This window comes from Falco rusticolus, chromosome 5 (assembly GCF_015220075.1).
Source record: "Falco rusticolus isolate bFalRus1 chromosome 5, bFalRus1.pri, whole genome shotgun sequence".
Lineage (NCBI taxonomy): Eukaryota > Metazoa > Chordata > Aves > Falconiformes > Falconidae > Falco > Falco rusticolus.
Window position 1 is genome coordinate 75502425 of NC_051191.1, and position 19035 is coordinate 75521459.

The 19035-nt window shown below is 45.3% G+C and overlaps 1 protein-coding gene and 1 long non-coding RNA gene across 2 annotated transcripts in view; one reads left to right on the forward strand and one right to left on the reverse strand.

Moving 5' to 3' along the window:
* Positions 1–2807, reverse strand: part of ITPR2 (inositol 1,4,5-trisphosphate receptor type 2) — a 268073-nt gene extending 265266 nt beyond the window's left edge. The window contains 1 exon segment of the mRNA XM_037387540.1: positions 2689–2807. Within this exon segment, the coding sequence (XP_037243437.1) occupies positions 2689–2780 (92 nt within the window). The 5' untranslated portion in view covers positions 2781–2807.
* Positions 2716–14198, forward strand: LOC119148026. Its single transcript, XR_005104273.1, has 2 exons — positions 2716–2829; positions 12165–14198. It is a non-coding gene; the product is annotated as an uncharacterized LOC119148026 (long non-coding RNA).
* Positions 14199–19035: the final 4837 nt, after the last annotated feature.

Below are 19035 nucleotides of genomic sequence, written 5' to 3' on the forward strand. Positions count from 1 at the left end.
ACTCTCTCCCTGCTGCAGAGTCACTAGATCTGAGCTGGATTTCGAGTTCTTGCAACCGCATGACACGACCCGATGGACTCAACAGTGTAAGCAACAAGCTAGTTTGCCCAGCACCTTTCCTGAGCAACACAGGCAATAAAGAGCAATAAAACAAGGACCTGCGTCAGTCAAATGAAGCAAACAAGCAATCATTCCCGCTCCCACCCCATTTTGTCTCCACCAAGAAGAGGCACCTCTGGAAGACGAGGCCACCTCTTTTCAGACATCTGCAAACAGAGGACCTGCAGGAATGCAGGAGGTGCAGGAATTTAGCAATGGTTGCACACCAAATGTGCGGCTGGGCAAACTTTTTCCCTGAACGTAGAGTTGTTTTTTCTGCCTCTTGTGTTGCTGTAACCGGTCCAAAGGCAGTAATTGCAATAGCTGGCACAGCTACCACGACTTGGCATCACAACTTTAAATTTCAGTCCAAGCACTTGTACCACCAGCAAAGGGATCGGTATTCCCATTTAGCAGACATAGGAGTTTTCCACTGGTGACTTCACATGTCCTTCAGGCCTTCAGCTCCTTAACTCCATACTCCTGGCTCTGTGGCTGCCTTTACCATGCCAGGGAGCACGGCACAAAAAAAGCTGTATTGAAAAGCTAACAGAGCTACATCAGCATTTTTGAACTCCTGGCCTGCTGCTGAAGGAGAGATGCAGACAGGAGTCCTGTCTCATCCCAGGTAGTTTTCTTGAGCTGGGATAGCTGCCTAAAAACAGAACCTGGATAATCTGTTAGTTAGGGTTGGCTTGAGTTCAATTATTTCTTCTGGTAAAGAGTTCCCATATGCCTTAGGCGAGCTTTGATCTTGGCTTCCCGTCTCTAAAACTGGAGGTAAATGTCCTGCCCTAACTCCAAGGGATGAGGGGAGGATCAGCAGCATGAAGACTGCGACACAGGAGTGCCAGTGTTCATGTCACAGGCGGTTGTACAAGCACCAGTCACAGCAGAAGCATCTACGACTGTAGACATGCAGGTGTTCTCAGAAAGAGGAACATTTCTCAACAAAATGAAAAGTAAAACTACGGCAAATTTAGCTTCCCCCAGATAAAAGAACAGAGCAATGAGACAAGAACAACAAACTATGCCAACAAAAAATCAATACTGGGGTTACAAGAATAAGAAACAATATCCAGTGATTAACAGTTGCAGAAAGCAAATGTTTTCAGACAGGATTTAAAATTACAAGAGTAAGCAAAACAAAAGGAGATGTGAGACAGAACAGAGTCACAGATAGAGAAGGCACAAACTTAGAGGAACAAATAGAGGAACTAAGCATGGAAAAACACTTCCCAACAGATGAAATGAGTGGACCGCAAGGATAGGAAGTAATAATAAGATTGAAAAATACAAACGACCTTCAACACCAGCTCTTTTCCAGTAACAGTACCACACTAAATAACTTGGACATTCATCGTTTGTATTTTAATACTGTCATTACTTCGCCCTACAGTCCCCCCCCGAAGAGATCTCAGGACACCCGGAGCTTAATACGACATACAGGAGCGATACCCAGGCACACATTAATTAGCAGCGGATCAGCCTCGGCAAGTTTAACTCATTATTCAGAAGGTACCGCTAATGTTTAAGCAGCAAATGACGCCGATACCTAACTCGTGTTTGAGCTGCCTTGTCAATCGGATCGCTACAGTGCACACAGTGCAGGAGAGGTTCCCGTTGACAAAGGTTTAAGGACACACGGACACGCTTACTTTGGGCATGCCACCGCCACCGAAACTCTGCAGCTGTCCTGCAGACGTGAGGGGGAACCACTGCACCCTGGGGACATGCCACAACCACCAAACTACCTGACGGTTTAAAGAAGAACATGGATGTATTTCTGTTGTCAGTCACTGTGGGTTTCTGTCCTGGCTTCCAGAACGGTGATTTAAAGTGGCCAAGGTTAATGAAAAGCTCAAGCAAGCAGAAGTAGCTCAGTGAAATCGCCACAGCTGAACTACATCTTTTCACCCCCCAAGCTGAAAGATGTGCTTGTGGAAAAAGCATCCCCAAGAGATTAAATACCTGATTATAAATATCTGATCATTAACAACCACAGATAAAACCTCAGGCAAGCACAAACCAGAAGTAAAGGGACGCACATTTAACGAGTCGATTACGACGCTGAGCAAGAAAGCAAAGGTTTTGTATTTCACGACTTCAACAAAAATTCTTAGACGTGCAGTAAAATACACACCTCGCCCCAAAATCTCAAAAATCCAAATAAAATAAAATAAAAACCCCGGAGGAGTTCGCTATAAGTGATGACTGTGTGGCCGCATTCGGGTGCAGCACAGGTTACTCCCCCAGAGCGGGTGCTGGTGCTGGCAGACGCCGGGTACTCCGGTCCGGGCTGGCCCGGAGCTGCAGCCGCGGCGCGCGCCGAGCGGGGGGCGGGGAGCGCGGGCAGCCCCCGCCGAGCCGCCGCCACCGGGCACCGCCGCCCGCCCGCTCCGCCCCGCTCCGCCCCGCCGGTGCCGCCGCCGGCCGGGCCCCGCGCCCCGGGCCTGTGCGACAACTTCTCCCGTTCCTCCCTCGCCCCGCTCATCACTTCCGACTTTCCTCTCCCCGCCGCCACCGCCGGCCGCAGCCCGCGGGTCGCCGCCCCGCCGCGGGCACGGCCCGGCCCGGCCCCGCACTCACCCCAGCGTGCTGATGAACCCGTTGACAGAGCCCTCGGCGTACAGGGACACGATGTCCCCGATGTACAGAAAGCTGGACATTTTCTCAGACATTTTGGCTCATTTTTAGTTGGATTTCGCGCTCCTCCCCTTCGAAAAAAAGGTAATAATTAAAAAAAGGGAAATAAACCCGATCGAAAATAAAAAAGCGAAATAAAACCGATCCGGGGGGCGGCCGAAGAGGCGCGGCGGGGCGGGGGCGGGCCGGGCGCTCAGCGCGGCCCCTGCGGCGCGGCGCGGCGGCGGGCGCGGGCTGACATGAGCGCGGCGCCGCTGCCCTCCGGGCCCGCCACGGCTGGGCTCGGCCCGGGCCGCCGCGCCGCCTCCCGCGCCTCCGCCCGCCCCCGCCTCCCGGGAGCGCCCCGCCCCGCCCCGCCGCGGCCGCTGCCGCCCCCGGGCAGGGGGTCGTAACCCCCGGAGGGGCGCCGGGCCGGGAGCGGGGCTCGGGGGACCCGCGGAACTGCTCGGCCGTGCCCTGCGCTGCGGGGCAGCCGGCCGCCCTGGGGCGGAGAAGCCGAGGCGGCGGGTGGGACAGCGGCCCTTCGCCGCCTCTGCCAGGGGGCCGCGGAGCGGTGTGCTCAGCCGAACCGCCAGCCCGTGCCACCCTCTCCGCTAGGCTTACAAACTTCAGGGACCACAAATCCGTTTGTTTTTGGTTTTTTTTTCCCCCTGTAAATCCGAAGCTAACCGTGCTGCAATCCTGTGCAGGAATTCCCGCAGCACACGCTTCTCTGGGAGCACTGCCACCCATTTCACAAAACCAACCACCCTCACGCTCGTGAGCGTTTTGCACAACCTCCCCGCCGCGGAAGGAGGGGGCACACACACCCCGGACCCCCGCCTGCCCAAAGGCTGCTTTAAACAGCAACGCCATTTCCCGCAAGGGTCTTAAGAATCAAGTACTTCTACCAACTTTCTCATTTTTCAGCTATATTTTACCTACTCTCCAAATGGCAGGCAAACTTAGCAGTAGTACTGGTTACCCCACATATTTTTCCAACAGGTTGTTTGGATTAAAAAGAAAAAAAAAGGAGAAAAAAAAAAAAAGAAACGAACAAACAACTCAACCCAGGAGGTCTACCAGCCTGATCAAATACTGACTCTCAAATGGTAGGAATATAAATCTGGCTGCAGGAATGCACAGGCTGCTGGACACAAGTAATACACTGAGGGGTTCACACTTGCATTTAATTTCCCACATATACAGCTTGCAGCCTTACCTCACTTCTCCAGAGCATAAATCCTTGATATCAGATATGCTGACTTTTGAAAGTGAAAAGAAGTTTTGCCATCTAGATTTTTACGCTGTTCTGGAGTTCTCTCTTTTGCTTTTTTATGGTGAATATTTTGCATTTGTCTCTTTATTGTACGTACTAGGATACAAAGACACCACCAAAGATCTGCACTTGCATTCTGCTTATGTACGCGTACATACACAGGCTCTAGGTCTGATACTACCAAATTCTTTCAATTCGGTCTCCTGGAGTAACCACAATTGCTAAAACATTTCTGGAAAAGATATGAAGCAAGCAGGTGCCAGAGCCCTTGTTCTGGAACCAGCCCCTGCATAGGAAAACCAAAGACGAGGTGTTGCAAACTGCCCAAAACGTATATATTCAATCCCAAAGTTGGACTAAATGCCATCATGCCAGATTTAGAAACTGAAAGTGGGAGCAGCACAAGGCCAGCTGAGCAAAGAGCACTGACCCGGGGTCCCTGCCGGGGCCACCGCGCACTTGGCTCAGGTGTTTCACTTCATAAAAACATGGTTCTGGGCAGCTCAAACCCGAGGCTGAGCAGCAAGGGCTTTACAGTACAATGACAATATCCTTTGCCCTCCTGACCCTGTTTATCTCAGTCATTTTATACCAGGCTTTAATGGCCTAATTAAGATACTTGAGCCAGGAAGGTTTCATGTTTCCCAGCAGTAAATGAAATCCTGGCATGCCTTAGATCAGTGGGAGTTTTCCAGAGGATGGTCTTCCGGATTTGGCTGAGCAGCAAATTTGCCTGTCCTTTGTACGCCTGGGTGCAACCCCCCGTTTGGGACCATTCACAGCCAGGAAGGTTCAACTCTGTGGCCTAAAGATAGGTTGCTGGGGACATGTGAAGTGTCCTTCGATACCCCAGGCATCCCTGTAGGTTGTCGGCAGGGAAGCAGGACTGCTACGCCCCTGGCAGCTCTGCCTGCGTGTGGGCTGCTGAAAGGGGCCTGCGTGTTTTGGCATTACAGGAAGGTTATATTCAGGTCACTTTTTTAGCATTTGCTTGCTGTCGTAAAGTTTGAACTGACAGGAGTCCTACACTTGTAGTCATCTGCCTCTTCCCCTCGCCCCCCCCCCCCCCCCCCCCCCCAAGGAAATCAAGGCACAGGCTGCATTTTCCTTTATTTCTAGGCTTGTTCATCTTGGTTCAGGCTGGATCGCGCCAGCAGCTGAAAGCTGTTACCACCCCATAGCTCTTTAGTGACATGTATGAAATGAACTGGAAATCTCAACCCAGTTCTGAGCAGCGATGGCTGTTAACCTGAAATGAGTCGTACAGAATCAGCGTTTTTGTGAAAAAAGTGAAGGTCAAATCCTGAAGGCAGTCAGGCTTCATTTTAAACCTGTCGCATTGAAACAGTCCTACAATCTCATTGAAGCATGCTGAAAATAAGCAAGCACTTACCCACTTTTGTAGGCCACGTCTTAAATTGGTAGGAAGATCACCCTGGAAGGCCAGATCTGAGGAACGCTTGCTGTTCCTCTCCTTGCACACAGAAAACTTAAGAGTAGTGACGAATGCTCCTCTAGCGTTTTCAACAAGCATTAACCCTCTTCTATTAAAAATAATGATTGTGCCTCTCTGAGTGCTAGCTTTATGAAGATAGTATCTGGAAAAATTTAATTAAAATGAAAGAGATTTTGTCATAACAAGTCTAGATAGAAAAAAATAAAGCATGGTCAGAGATGGTAATGGAACATTGCTTCATTTATCTGGAGCAGAAATAAACCAAATTGGTTGATAAATACAGATATTTTTACTACCATTTTTAACCTTGCACTTAGCTGCAGGGTGAAGGTGAGGCTGCTTAGTCAATAACTGGAGTATGTTTTCCATCAGTTATATCTGGTAATCTTTTGTTCCAAAGCTAGGAATACAGGCTGCGCTGTGAAACAGGACCCAGATGCAGAAATCATCAGCTGGTGCTGACAGACTGCCCCAGTGCATGTACTACTCTGTACATTGTGAAAGTGAAGAAGTCAGTTCCAAGCACTGGAACAGGCTGCCCGGGCAGGTGGTGGAGTCACCATCCCTGGAGGTGTCTAACAAAATGTGGTGCTTAGGGGACGTGGTTTGGTGGCGGACTTGGCAGTGCTGGGTTAATGGTTGGACTTGATGATCTTAAAGGTCTTTTCCAACCTAAATGATTCTGTGATCCTATGAGTCTGAGTCTTTTTTACTCAATTTTCCTTTCTGGTCTATTACTTATTTTCAGAGAAGAAAATATTTCTACTAATGTTTGCAGTGGTTTTCTAAAAATAGATCTCTGTATAATTTTGCAGTATTTTAATACAGGGCAATTTTACTGTGATCTCTATGTCCTAGATTTTGATGTTCGTTCTGGTGCTGAGGCAGAGAAAAGCAGTTTATCCACAGAGAGGTGAATAGACACACCCCATTGCAGCATCGAGCATCCACTTTAGATGTTAAAATGCACAATATTAAAATTACCTCAGATTCAAAGAACTCACCAAGTAAATAGGCCAACAACATCGTTTTCTTGGTCCTTTCCCACCCCTTAGGAAGATGTCTGATTTTCCTGCTCATCTTGTCTAAACAGGGGAGTCTCCTGACAGAAGTTGACTTTTGTATGGATTTGAAAATTGTCTGATTGGAAAGACTTTAATCCCACACCTACACAAGCTACTGCCTGTGTGAAGTTAGAGATATATAGGCCACTTCAGTGAAAGCAAACTGGACCAGTTAGAGGCTTATACAACGGGCAGCATTGATGTTTGTTTTCACGAAAGCAGAGGATAGTGCTTTCCAGCTGCAGGGGAAAAGGAAGAAAAGAAGAATGCCTTTAACTGTTTTAATACAATAGAGATAGATGGGACCAGGCCAAAACCCAGGCAGGCACCCCAGAGCTCTAGCATGCAAGTATATGAAAGCTTGGACTCAAAGCCTTGGGTTTGTTTCTCATCTTCCTAATTCTAAAAAAAAAAAAAAGAAAAAAAAAAAAAAGATCAGATCATTCCAGACATTTTGATATTTAGGAATATTTTTAATATACTTATCGCAAGCAATGCACGATTAACAGTTTACTTGAGGAAGGCCTGGCTTTTAAACGCACGTAATGAAGTTTCCCACGCAACAAGCTGGAGACACCCATTACCTTCTGGATATTAATACTTGAGGCAGCCTAGCTCTTCCTTGAGCACAATGGCATTTCAAAACACTTGGATGCACAAAAGACAGCATTACTTGGCGTGCAAGTTGGATCAGAGAGCGCCGGAACAGCTTATTTTGACAATACCCGCACACAAGAATTGATTTATTCTGGTAGTGCTTTGTTTTATTTTGCCTATAGCAAATGTTAGAGTGGTAGATGATTTCTTGATAGATAGCTAGCTATGGGGACTAATTTTGCCTTTCTTCTTGTTGTGGGAGTTAACTCTTTACTGATGTTTTAAACAATATTTTGGTATTGGTGCCATACAAAATACTAAGCATCTGGTTAAAAAAAAACAACCAAAACCTCAATAGAATACCTTGGGGGAAAAGGGGCCTGACAGAGATAAATATGACTTAGTAACCTAATAAAACAGAAGTGTAGTGAATCATGCAAAATAAGCATCATCATTTGACTGAGTATGAGAAAACCAGAATATGGAGCATTCAGTTCTGACCTACCCACTTTGTTCAACCTGGCTTAGTAGGAACAGGTAATTCTAGCTAAATTCCTAACACCTAGTTTTATAAAGGTCTTTCTACTGGAGGGAAACACATTTTTCTCAGCATTAGAGGTGTCCCTGAAAATAAGCAGCTCTCACAAGTGACCTTTTGGGGGTTTCACTAGAGCATGGGTATGAGCATTGCACTATCACTATCCTGGCACACTCGTGCACGTCATGGTGTGCGTGCACGAGCAGGGGCTAGCAGACTTGCTGTTGGCCACAGCTGAATTTACAGGAGCTAATATACATATTCATTCAAGTATTTAAATAATCCCTGGTTTGCTATAATAATCTCTTGAAAGAAACAAACAGGCATAATGAAAGCTGAAGTTATTTGTTAATTAATCATTTAAGCAAAAGGAATTTAGATTAAAGAGGAAGCTTAGATGCCATTCAAACCATGGCACAATACAACAGCTATGTAAATAAACTACTGAGAGCAGCTTCAAGCCATTCAAGTGAAGATATTTTTCCTTGTGATACATTCAGGCCTTTTGAAATAAGTTTCCAACTGTTTAACGACCAAAGTTGTTCATTCAAAGAGCCAAATACGAAAACTCGACCAAAGCAGAAAGTACAATGTGCCTTTCTCTGACAACATCCATATAGAAAGGATGCTTTATTTAGAGGATTCAGGAAGTTGAAGCGTTGCTTTCTATCAGCTCGCAACCACAGAACAAGCATCAGGAAGCGCACAAAAATGAACTTACTATTCCTATGTGGAACAAGTGCCAACGGTTACACCAAGTTTGCTTTCAACCTTGCAGAACTCACTGCCAGCCCCCACAGACTTGTTAATCAGGCAGTGTCTCCTGGGGTTTCTTTTCTGCTTGGCTGCCTGAAAATGAAGCCTTTCCCCTACAAAATGGAGAGAGAGACATACCTTGTTTGAATTTTCTCTTTTGCTGGCTGTCATGAGACTTCAGAAGGTTCAAACCTAAAAATGCAGGGGAAAAAAAAGTGAATCACCTTCATAGAAGGGAATGAAAAAATATAGCTTCGATTTCAGTCCTAGCCCATTCCTAACCATGACCTAATACAACAGAAGAATCAGCAGACCTCTATGGTACGGTGACTGTAATTACAAAGCAATTGTGTTTTGAGTTCTCTCATTAATACCATTACCAGCTGACCAGCTGTAGCAGTGGTTACAGTGTGGATACAGCATAGTGAATATACAGCAGTTCTTTAAAATAATCATATGTGAAATCATACAAGCAATGACGAATGTTTTGATTGATACATCTCACTGAAACTCAATATCTTAATTTTGGAGTAAAAAAAACCAACAAACTTTTGCAAAAATTTCCACAGTAAAGTCTAAGAAAAACAACAGCTCTAGTAAGAAGCCTAATAAAGCGGCAATAGTTATTATTCCTAAAAAATACAACTAACAATTTACAAAGTGAGAAATGTCTGTAATTGGAGTATAGTTGCAATTTAATTGCAGCCATGGACCTTGAGAAGCGTACCTGAGGAATACCTCCCTACCTTTCTTAATTTTGTCATGCAGGGCATTAAGAAAGGTGTTTCAAACCTGCGGAAGTTTTGCACTTTAGGACTGCTTAAAAAGCCTTGTGCATTTGGTTTTTTTCTGATCAACAATTTTCTTTCTTATTGAAATGCTTTTTTAAAATTAAATCCTATTTTTTTTCAGGAAACATCACCTTTCACTAGCATACTGGCCATATGACTCTTTAAAGGAAAAAAAAAAGGCTGTGCCAACCTATTTTTTTTTTTTTTTGACCATGTTAAAAATTACCAGAGGAGAAAGAAAATTGCGATTAGTTTTGCTCGGGTAGCTGTCACCAAGCCGGTTCTTCTGAGGCCACAGTAGTGTTTCTAACTTCAGGATGAAGCTCCCTGCCCTTTCTGAACGGTGGGAATACCTGCTGGTGGGACGCCTCCAAGGTGGATACCAGGATACCAGGCAGGGGCCACAGATCTTCACCTTAGGCCTATTCTAGCTTTCAGATGCGTGAAATAAACTGGAAATAACATGCTGGGAAGGTGAACACAAGTCAACAGGCTTTGAAGTGGTTGGCATTTCCAGAGAGGTCATTTAGGGAGGCAATAAAGCCCAGTTAAAGAAATAACTCCTCTCCCTCACCCCTCTCTAAAAGCATACCATCAGCTACCTGATGTTTCTCAGAAATGTGTTGGGAAGGAAAAATTAGACATCGGGAAGGATTTTTGGGGTTTTTTTTCTGTCGATTACTGTGTCTAGCAAATTATTTGATAGGGAGGTACAAGAAACCCTCTTTGACAGTCTCAGTCCACCATGTCCTCACCGTTGATCAGCATTGGTGCACCTGGATTGGATCCATCCAAAGTCTCTTCTGCTTTTACCTGTCCCAAACAAGGATTACTTTCCAGGTCATTATGGAGTGATTTAGTTAGCATAACAAAGGGATGGGGCTGGGATTCCAAGTAGGCAGAAAATGTCTTTGAGGACAAATCCAGACCAAGATTGGAGGTTCACACTACCAATATTTCAAACTGATTTCATACCTACATGAAGGAAGTGCCCTATATGGGAGATGTTCTCAATGGATTTCTGTCATCTCAGACCCATTGTGCCCAGGAAATAAGAGCTTCAATAAGAATGGATTAATTAGAAACAGGTTTTTTTTTAAAGAAATAATATGAAATTACAGACATCATCAAAACACTACTGCACATTTGGATCCCCACACTGGTGTTTCTCTCTTCCTACCAGTCCAGGATACAGTAGATTGAAGGGAAAAATTTGTCTAAAAGCATGTTGATTCCCGAACTACTAAATTTACCTGGAACTTAAACAAAAACAAAACAAAACAAAAAACCCCTACATACTAATCACATGGAAATGCCTCAACTCCTTTTTCATTTAGGAATGCCTTGCCCATTTACCTTTGTCCCCCACCACACGTCAATATTTGACATTGTACTAATGATGTAAGTCATGAGTCACAAAACAGATGAGAGCAAAAAAGTCTGCAGTAAGTTCATGCCTTTTCCCTGAGGAGCTGTTTGGGTTTGTTGGGGTTTTTTTTTTTGTTTGGGTTGTTTGGGTTTTTTTAAATATGTTCCTCATTTGGGTGTCTTAAATACTTTAAAAGTTAACATAGCACAGCTGAATCCTGGAAAGCTGAAATGTGCGATTTCATATCCTCTAGCATCATAATATTTAAATAGATAAGTGATGTGCATACTTAAAGAAATCCCTGTTTCAATGCTATAAAACTAAATCAGTGAAATAACCTCCTGTTTCTCAGCAGCTCTTGCAAGATGCTTTGCGTCTTAGTAGTAGTTAATCTTCGAAATAAGGACATGTTTAGGAAATTAGATTTTAACTAATCTGTAGCCAGCTGCAAAGGAGTGCATAAAAAAGCAGAATCGTTACCCATCATTTCCATTTTGTCACTCTGAAAAAAGAAAAGTTAGCAACAGATCAGTTATTCTGCTAGTGAAATGGGCTTTAGTTTAAAAGGCACAGAAGAAAAGCGTATTGTTAACTGTTGGAATTAGGTAATAAGAACAAAATTTTAAAATGCATATGGATACATTTAGCACCACGCTTAGCATTATCTCCTCGGTGCACTGCAGTAACATTAAACTGGTGGTGGAAAACAGATGGGAAACATAAAAGTCAAGCCTGCTATCTGACATCAGCACAATTAGCACCTCTGTTTCACAACCGTGGCCCCACCTGTGGGAACTGCTATCTTTCCAGTGGCAGGGACATAAATACACAAGCAGAGGCGATATTGTTCCATATTTGTTATTCAATAGCTGCAAGTTCTAAGAACGTGCTCACAAGATAGATATGGAGCAGGGCTGGATCGTATCAGGGCACAGGCTGGATGGAGATCCACCCATAGATTTACTAGAGATACAACATTTTAGTGAGAAAATGAGAGTGTAAAGAGGAAAAAAATCCCCGAAAGGAAATAACTGCCAATTTCTATCCATTTTCTCATGGCAGTACAATATGTTATCTGACATCTAGGAGAAAAACATACTTCCTGTGCCAACCAGAGCTTCTAGAAATCCCCTGAACTGCGCCTGCGGCAGCTGTCTGATAAAGGAAAAGGGGAATAGGCAACAGCTTCCACGGACACAGCAGGATGGAGCAGAGCGAAGATACTGCTGAACCACTCTGCAAGACTGTGAAGGTGGCAGGTGACGTGGTTCATCCTCGGTGCCATTTCTGCTACAATAATCAGATAGACAAAAAAAGTAAAACTAAACCCACGTCTCTGCAGCATGCCGATACCATGTTGAACCCACCGCTCCTCCCAGTGTGTGCTGCCGAGCCACTACTGAGCTGCAGCACCACTGCACCCCAAGCTTTCCCTTGATCCTTGCTCACCTCTTCCTACCCATTATCCCTGTTGCCTCCTTTCCCAACTCTCTTCAACAGCTGCAAGGCCACTCCATCCTTCCGCGGCAGGGAGAGGTGATGTCTGCCTGCTGCTGCTGCTTACTGATGTCCTTTGTTTCTCCTTTTCAGCTCCTGGCTCACACACACCACCTACAAACATCAGGGAGCAGAGAGGATTTTGGAAGCAGTGGAGAAAAGAAGCCCTCCCCCAGCAGTGGGAATCAGTGTATTTTGATAGATAAAAGTTTCCTCTTGGCTATCTCATCTGAAAAACTGGTTTATCCCCCATTCCCACAGTACGTAAACATGACATTAATGAACATATCTTGACAACCTCTGTGTGAGAAAGCAAAGTATTACTGGAGTAGGGAACAGCACAAGTGAGGAACGGAAGAACTGAGATATCTGAGAAGAGATTTGTGAATTTAGCCGCTGAGAAGCAAGCATTTGGGAAGATTGATTTATTTTGTGAACCAGCTGAGCTGTTGAAGCACTTGCAGAGGGCAATGAGACACCGTGCTTAGCTTGCCTATCTACATTTGAAAAGTCTGAGAGGTTCCTATCTGAATCTCAAATGCTATTGAAAAAAGCATTACGTGATGTCTCCAAAGGCAGCAACAAGGCACAACGGTGTTGTCTTCAAGTCCCAGATTAGTACTCGAACAACCAGGAAATCCTGGCACTAGGAAATCACCTGGCTCTCATACTTTAAATCCCCGAGATACAATGTGGGGTGCAGGGGCATGTTTTGTTTTAAACTCGTCTCTTTCTCTGAGAGAACACAGATTTGACTGACTGGTGTAGTTCTCTACAGACAAACTCAAATTAACAGTGTTCTTACCACAGATCGTACCACTGCAATATCTAATCATCAAAATAAATGCGCAGAAATCCTGCAGAATCAGGGGCAGACGGCCCCGAGGGAGCAGGCGGCGTTGGGTCAGGGACAGGATGCTCCTCCACAGTAAACATTCCCCCAACAAGTTACGTACATGGTGCAGAACCACAGGAGAAGTGCCGTGATTGCTGTGGTTTATTTTGTATTACAAGTTTTCATTTTGATTTTTACAGCTAGCATGGAAGTATGATACTTTTTTTTGATGCTTAAATTCCAAGAGTTTATATTATGAAGTAGCAAACCCTACTGAAAGGCTGTCATACACGTGGTGGGGAACGACCTCCATCGTGTGGGAGGTGCAGTGTTGGCTCAGCCTTTGAGAACTTTGGTGTTCACAGTGCACTGCCAGGTACACACATCCCTCCCTTCCCTGTAAAAAGAAATCATGGGTTACTATGCAGATAAAGGAAACTTGTTGCTTTTCTTCAGATGCCAAAGTAATAATTGGTATTTATTCTTAATAGTCCTGTAGTACCTTGAAGCCCTTGTCAGTCATTAGGACCTTGGCGTGCTGGACGCTGCACAAAGAGGTCAGGCAGCAATTTAGCCTTTACATACAACCTCAGGTAAGGGTTGGGAAAGAATAATGAAAAATTGGTGGTCAAGGGAACGTATTGTTTGGTCCCTGGAATGCAGAAGAATTCTTACCATTTGCAACGGGCTTTTGTATAGGTTGCTCATCTGGGTGTGGTGCCCACTGGTCTATCCCAGACACCCACGTGCATGGGCATACACAGCCTTGTCTGCTGACAAATTTCTTTACATCATCACACATCAGTTTACTGGCTGCAAAGGGGATAATTTTTGTTTCCTCACCAAAATCCACAAACTTGCTACACAATACTTACACTTATTTCCAGAAAAATACCAGCATATCAGTAGCATACAACGTTATCGGCAAAGAGATATCCCCCAAACTGAAAAGTAGGATTCAAATTAAGGGGAATACCCAGCAAATACAGAAGCCACTGTATGTGTTCCTAATGAAGCTAAAGATTAATGGGAAACACCACAGACAGAGAACATGAGGGATCATGTATCATTTGTGCTGTGTGTGGGATTAGCTGACTGTGCATTGCATAAAACTCAGAGTAAATGAAATACACCAGGGAGCTCTTGGATGTTCTTGACTAGTGGAAAATCGGCCACATTTCATTATTTCCCACCGATGCCCTTACTGGAAGTACATTCAACTCATTTTTAAATAAAGTATTTTCTGTACCCAAATGGCAAACAAACCACTGATTAAATGGAGAGATAGCATACCCAGATGATTTGCATCTCTCTAACTGCACCTCAAGTCATATAATTATGCATTGTAACACCACTGTGAAGGGCTTGAACTAAAATTCCCCAAAGATAGAGCTAGTAATTGCTGCAAAATGAGGTTACTAATTTATTTTTTAGTATCATCCCCCTGAGGGGTGTTGTGATACCTGAAGGTCTCCAGTCTCCAAAACAGGAGTAAATTTAACTCCAGCTACATGATTTTGTGTTTCCTGATGTTGAGAAAGTGTTTTGTGAGGGGGTTTTTTTCCTGTCAAATCTATGTGTATGAGACCACTTTCACTCCATAGCTATGTAAATCAAGGGGCAGATGAGGCCAAAACCAGACTGATATCTCCGAAGTCCTGATTGCTTGGCCTTCACGGTGAGATGGAACAAACCCACTGCTGGCAATTGCACCCCTGGCACTGATGTTTGCACCGCAGCCCACCAGCTCTGCAGCACAGGTCCTCACTGCTAGACCTGCAGAGCGATACCATTTCCAACATCCACAAAAGCCTCGCCTCCGCACTTCCTCGCAAGAGCATTGGAGGTAAGACAACAGCTCCAAACCTAGATGAGGGCGATGGGCGATGGCAGGCAAGATAGACAAGCTGTGACTGCTCTTCGACAGGCTTAACGTTATATTTGTGTGACAGTTATTTGGGAGAGGGAAACATTGCTAGTCACGGCTTGGATTAGAGACAGGGAAAGAGCGAAGCAGATATGACTTGGAGCGGAAAATAATTTGGCTTGTGGCACTTTTTTGCATTTATTGATGATCATTCAAAACCATGTGTTTGTAACTGCTGCAGATCCTCTAAAAGCACTCTGTGATACGTGTCTCCATCTCTCCTCCACTCCACTGACCACCTTCAGCACTGCATTTTGAGGAGTTAGCTTCCAGCCTCTGCCTCATATTTGCTGTCCAGTCTACCCAAAACCAGCTGGCCTTAAACATGGGGAAAAGAGGGAGAGAAAGAAATCTCTGACTCCCAGGTGGTGAATATTCCTAATGTTGACAAGGTCCAAATGATTACATTCCCCATGCTCAGTTATGTTTATTTCCTACCCACTCAACAGATGAGAGTCCTACATATGCAGGCACATATAAGAAACTTTTTCAAAAACAGTTCCAAGGACTGCTTCAAAATTAAGCCCCCTGCTCCTTCCCAGCTCCCATGAGCTGGTCTGTCTCTGACCAGTCCAAAATTACAGGCTGAGGTGCCTAGAAATAGGAATCCCCTTCAACTTGTATTTGCCGTGTGGGGATGAGATGAGGTTTCTCCCAGCCTTTCCTCGAATTGCTCCTGCCAGGGAGCTGCCCTGGTCTGCAGCCAGCTAATCCCTTGGAAGAGGGGGACTATCCTTCCCAAACCCTCTAACAGTATGGTCCCAATGCTCATTAACAGTCAAAGTGGTGCAGGTGTTTTTAAGGGTTGACCCTTTTCTCCTGTTAGGAGAAAAATAACGAGCAAACCAGACAGTAGCTGTATTCCTCTGCGTAAAACCTAAGGTTGACCCAGACCTCATGTAGGGCTGCAGTTCTGTCCCTCTGCTCAAAAATGGTATATTAGAACATGAAAATGTTCAGAGAAGGGCAACAGTGGTGAACCAGCTTCAATTAAAAACAAAAAGCCACCCAAACAAAACCCCTAAACCCCACAACAACAAAACCCACAACGCCAAGTGCGCAAACATTCTCCAACAGACTACACCAGGACTGGCGTGCGGAGAGTTTCCAGGGACTGATGTTTGCCCCTCTCTGCTAATGCAGCTAAGAGGTTCAGAGCAAAGCCGCAGAAAGGAGCCACGCAGAGAACAAAGGCAAGGCACGTGGTCCTTTGCACAACAGGCAGTGCATCTGCAGAGCTCCTTCCCCAGGATGTGGTGCGTTGCTAGAAGTTTCTATAGGTTCATGGGGAGACTGGGAGAGTTCACAGAAATCAACCATAAACAGCTGTAAACAGAGACACCTTACCCAGCTCATGGATTTCCTGAATTGACTGGAGGAAACATCACTGTATACGTAACTTGTTCTTTCTTCTCCTCAGGCATCCGCCTCTGGCCATCGCTGGGGAAAGGGATACTGAGCCAGGTGAATCACCAGTCTGAGCTGGTGTCACCGTTCTTGTATTCCTGTCACCACTGAAGAAGATGTCTAAACTTTAACTGATTTTAACAATTCTGGTGTTAAATCTATTTAACTCACTAGGCTAAGTTTATAAAGCAAACTACAGAAAGTTTGGCATGGAGCTTGCAAAGCAAAGCCAACTATCATCATCTTAACGTACCCAAAGGAAATGCAGCCAAACTAAAACACACATATACACTCTACATATGTTTGTGTATATATATATATAGAGACAGAGTCTTATTGCTACTAATGGACAATTCTGCTTGAGATTCATCCTCAGCCCCAGCTGAAGCCTGGGAGAAAGCAGTCAGGCACTGCAGTATCGTTGAGCATTTTCATGCGGTGGGATTCAGATTGCTTTGTAGCCTGCATGCCAAATTCTGCTCTCCATAATACCACATAATCCTGTTGGTTTTCAGCTGGTTGTCCCCTTGCTTAAAAAAAAACCAAACAACCAAACATGAAACACCATGCAGGTTTTCAGCTGCATGAGAAAAGTTTCCCACAGTAGAGCCGTGTTGAAGGTGTCCTATTCTAAGGGTTGGACCTGAGCAAACGTTGGAGTGTCTCATCATCGCCTGTAACACCAAAAATCAGAAAAAAAAAGTGATGCCAAGGGCTGTGGCCTGCCAGCTCCTGAACCAAACCTGAAGTCTCAGATGTGCCGTGGGAAGAACTGCCTCATCAATTTGGGTTGCGTATACAAGATGGATCTCTGAAAGCACAGCAATCACCACCACCACTCCCAGCAAACCTCAGTCAGACAAAACTTTCCTTCATTCCCGAGTTGGAATTTAGCTGGAGCGAAGTCTGATGAATCTCATTTCTTGTTGTTTGAATAAGGAGAAATGCTGCTGATACCCTGGCAGGGCAAGTTTGCCTGCCCTGCCTGCTCCTGTGTCACAGGAACCAGCTGTAGAGACAAGATGTTTTGCTCAGATCATTCTCTGTAATTATCTAGACTATCTTTTGTTTACCTTGGTGAAAACACCAGTACCTGCAGAGCATGGAGCGTGCACCTCTTGTTTTAACTGCACTGGCAAAAACACACAGAGCGAAGATCGAGAGATTAAAAAGAAAGCTTTTTCATCATTCTGGCTGAGCTCCTCTGGAAACCCTCGGAATTTGGGAGCAAGGATGTGCATAGACAGGTCTGCAGCGCTGCAAGCAGCTGCTGGCATCGACAGCTCATCTTCTCCCAGCTTCCTCCTTCTTCCACCAAGCCAAGAGGGAGGATGCAACATCATGAACCTGCTTTATAAAAGGGGTGATGAAACAAAGCACAGCGTGATAACCCAGCCACACAGCAGCCCCTTAACAAGCACAGCTCTTGAAAGCCAGCTCTGCAAATGGGGGGCAGGGGGATGTGGTCTCTGCCATGCTGGGGCTGAGGTTTCTGGCTTGGCTAAGGAGGGGTCCTTCCCTCATCCGCCAGCAGGTTCTCCTCAAAGCTGTGAGCTGTTGCGTCGTTTTCAGAGTCATTGTGTCCTGTGAGCGGTGCCTGGGTTAGCCGTGCTGCACATGGTCATTTTCAGACCTGTTCTACCTCCAGTTATCCTCAGTGATCACTAAAGCCCCCGGCTTTGGCTTCTGGTGGCACAGATTTACAGTCCCTGGTACCTGCCCAGCAGCAGTTTGACCCAGTGGGAGTGCTCAGGAGTTTCATCCCGATGGCCTGACAGAAGCAACTCCACCATTTGTTTTAATGATAACCATCTAAAGGTTGCTTGGGGGATCTCTGAGAGCCATCCAGCTGTGCTGAGGGATGAGGAAAAAGGGGAACAGGGAGTGCTTCTTGCTCAGCATGTGCCTGGCCAGCTCCAGCCTGCTGGTCCCATCAGTTCATCCACTTTTTTAGTTTTTTTTAGTTTAGTTGCTGCAGTCCTGGCCAGTCCTTGTATCAGCCATGCCTGGACACAAGCAGTGGGGGCCTTGTCTTGGTCTCTCACGTGCCTGTGCTCTGCTATATGTTGGTGAGGCAAAACCGCTGTGCTCATCCTTTCTGACTGAAGGCACTGCCATGGGGCTGACACTGGTGCACATCAAGGAGACACAGCTCCTAACCAGGCTTTAATCAGGCTGTGTCATTCAAAGGCTGTGTCATTCAAAACCAAAAACGCAATTAGCGAATCAGCAAGATTTCAACCCTTCTTTATTTTTAGCAGGTGGGGGAAGGGGAGCACAGGGACTTCTGTAAAAGCACAAAGAGAATTTTTACAAGATAATGTCTGAGGTTCAAAAAATACCTTAATTTTACAAGATGTTTTTTCCCCAGGTACAAATAGCTGGTATATTTTAGATCATTGTATACTTAGAAAGAAAATACTTCTTTCTAGGTGAAACCCAGGTTGTCTCAAGATAAAAATTACAGAAGTACAGACTAGGACCATAGCCTCTGCTGTACCACTGCAATGTTTGACTCTTCCAGTCTAGGCCCATTTTTCCTACACTTTCTTAGTGTAGTTTCCACGGTGTCATCACTTGCCTGTTTTCCACCAATGTGACCACTGGAGTTTTCCCTCTCCATTCTCTGCTCCTGGGCTTGCTCCCATGCAGGCAAAACCACCAGCCAGGCTGCAGCAGATCAAAAGATCCGAGCTGCCAGTATTCAAACTGACTCCAAAGCAGATAAAAGCAGTTTCCCCGTGCTCTACTAACTGCACAGACAATGAAAGGCCGTTTTCCCACGTAGCACTTCA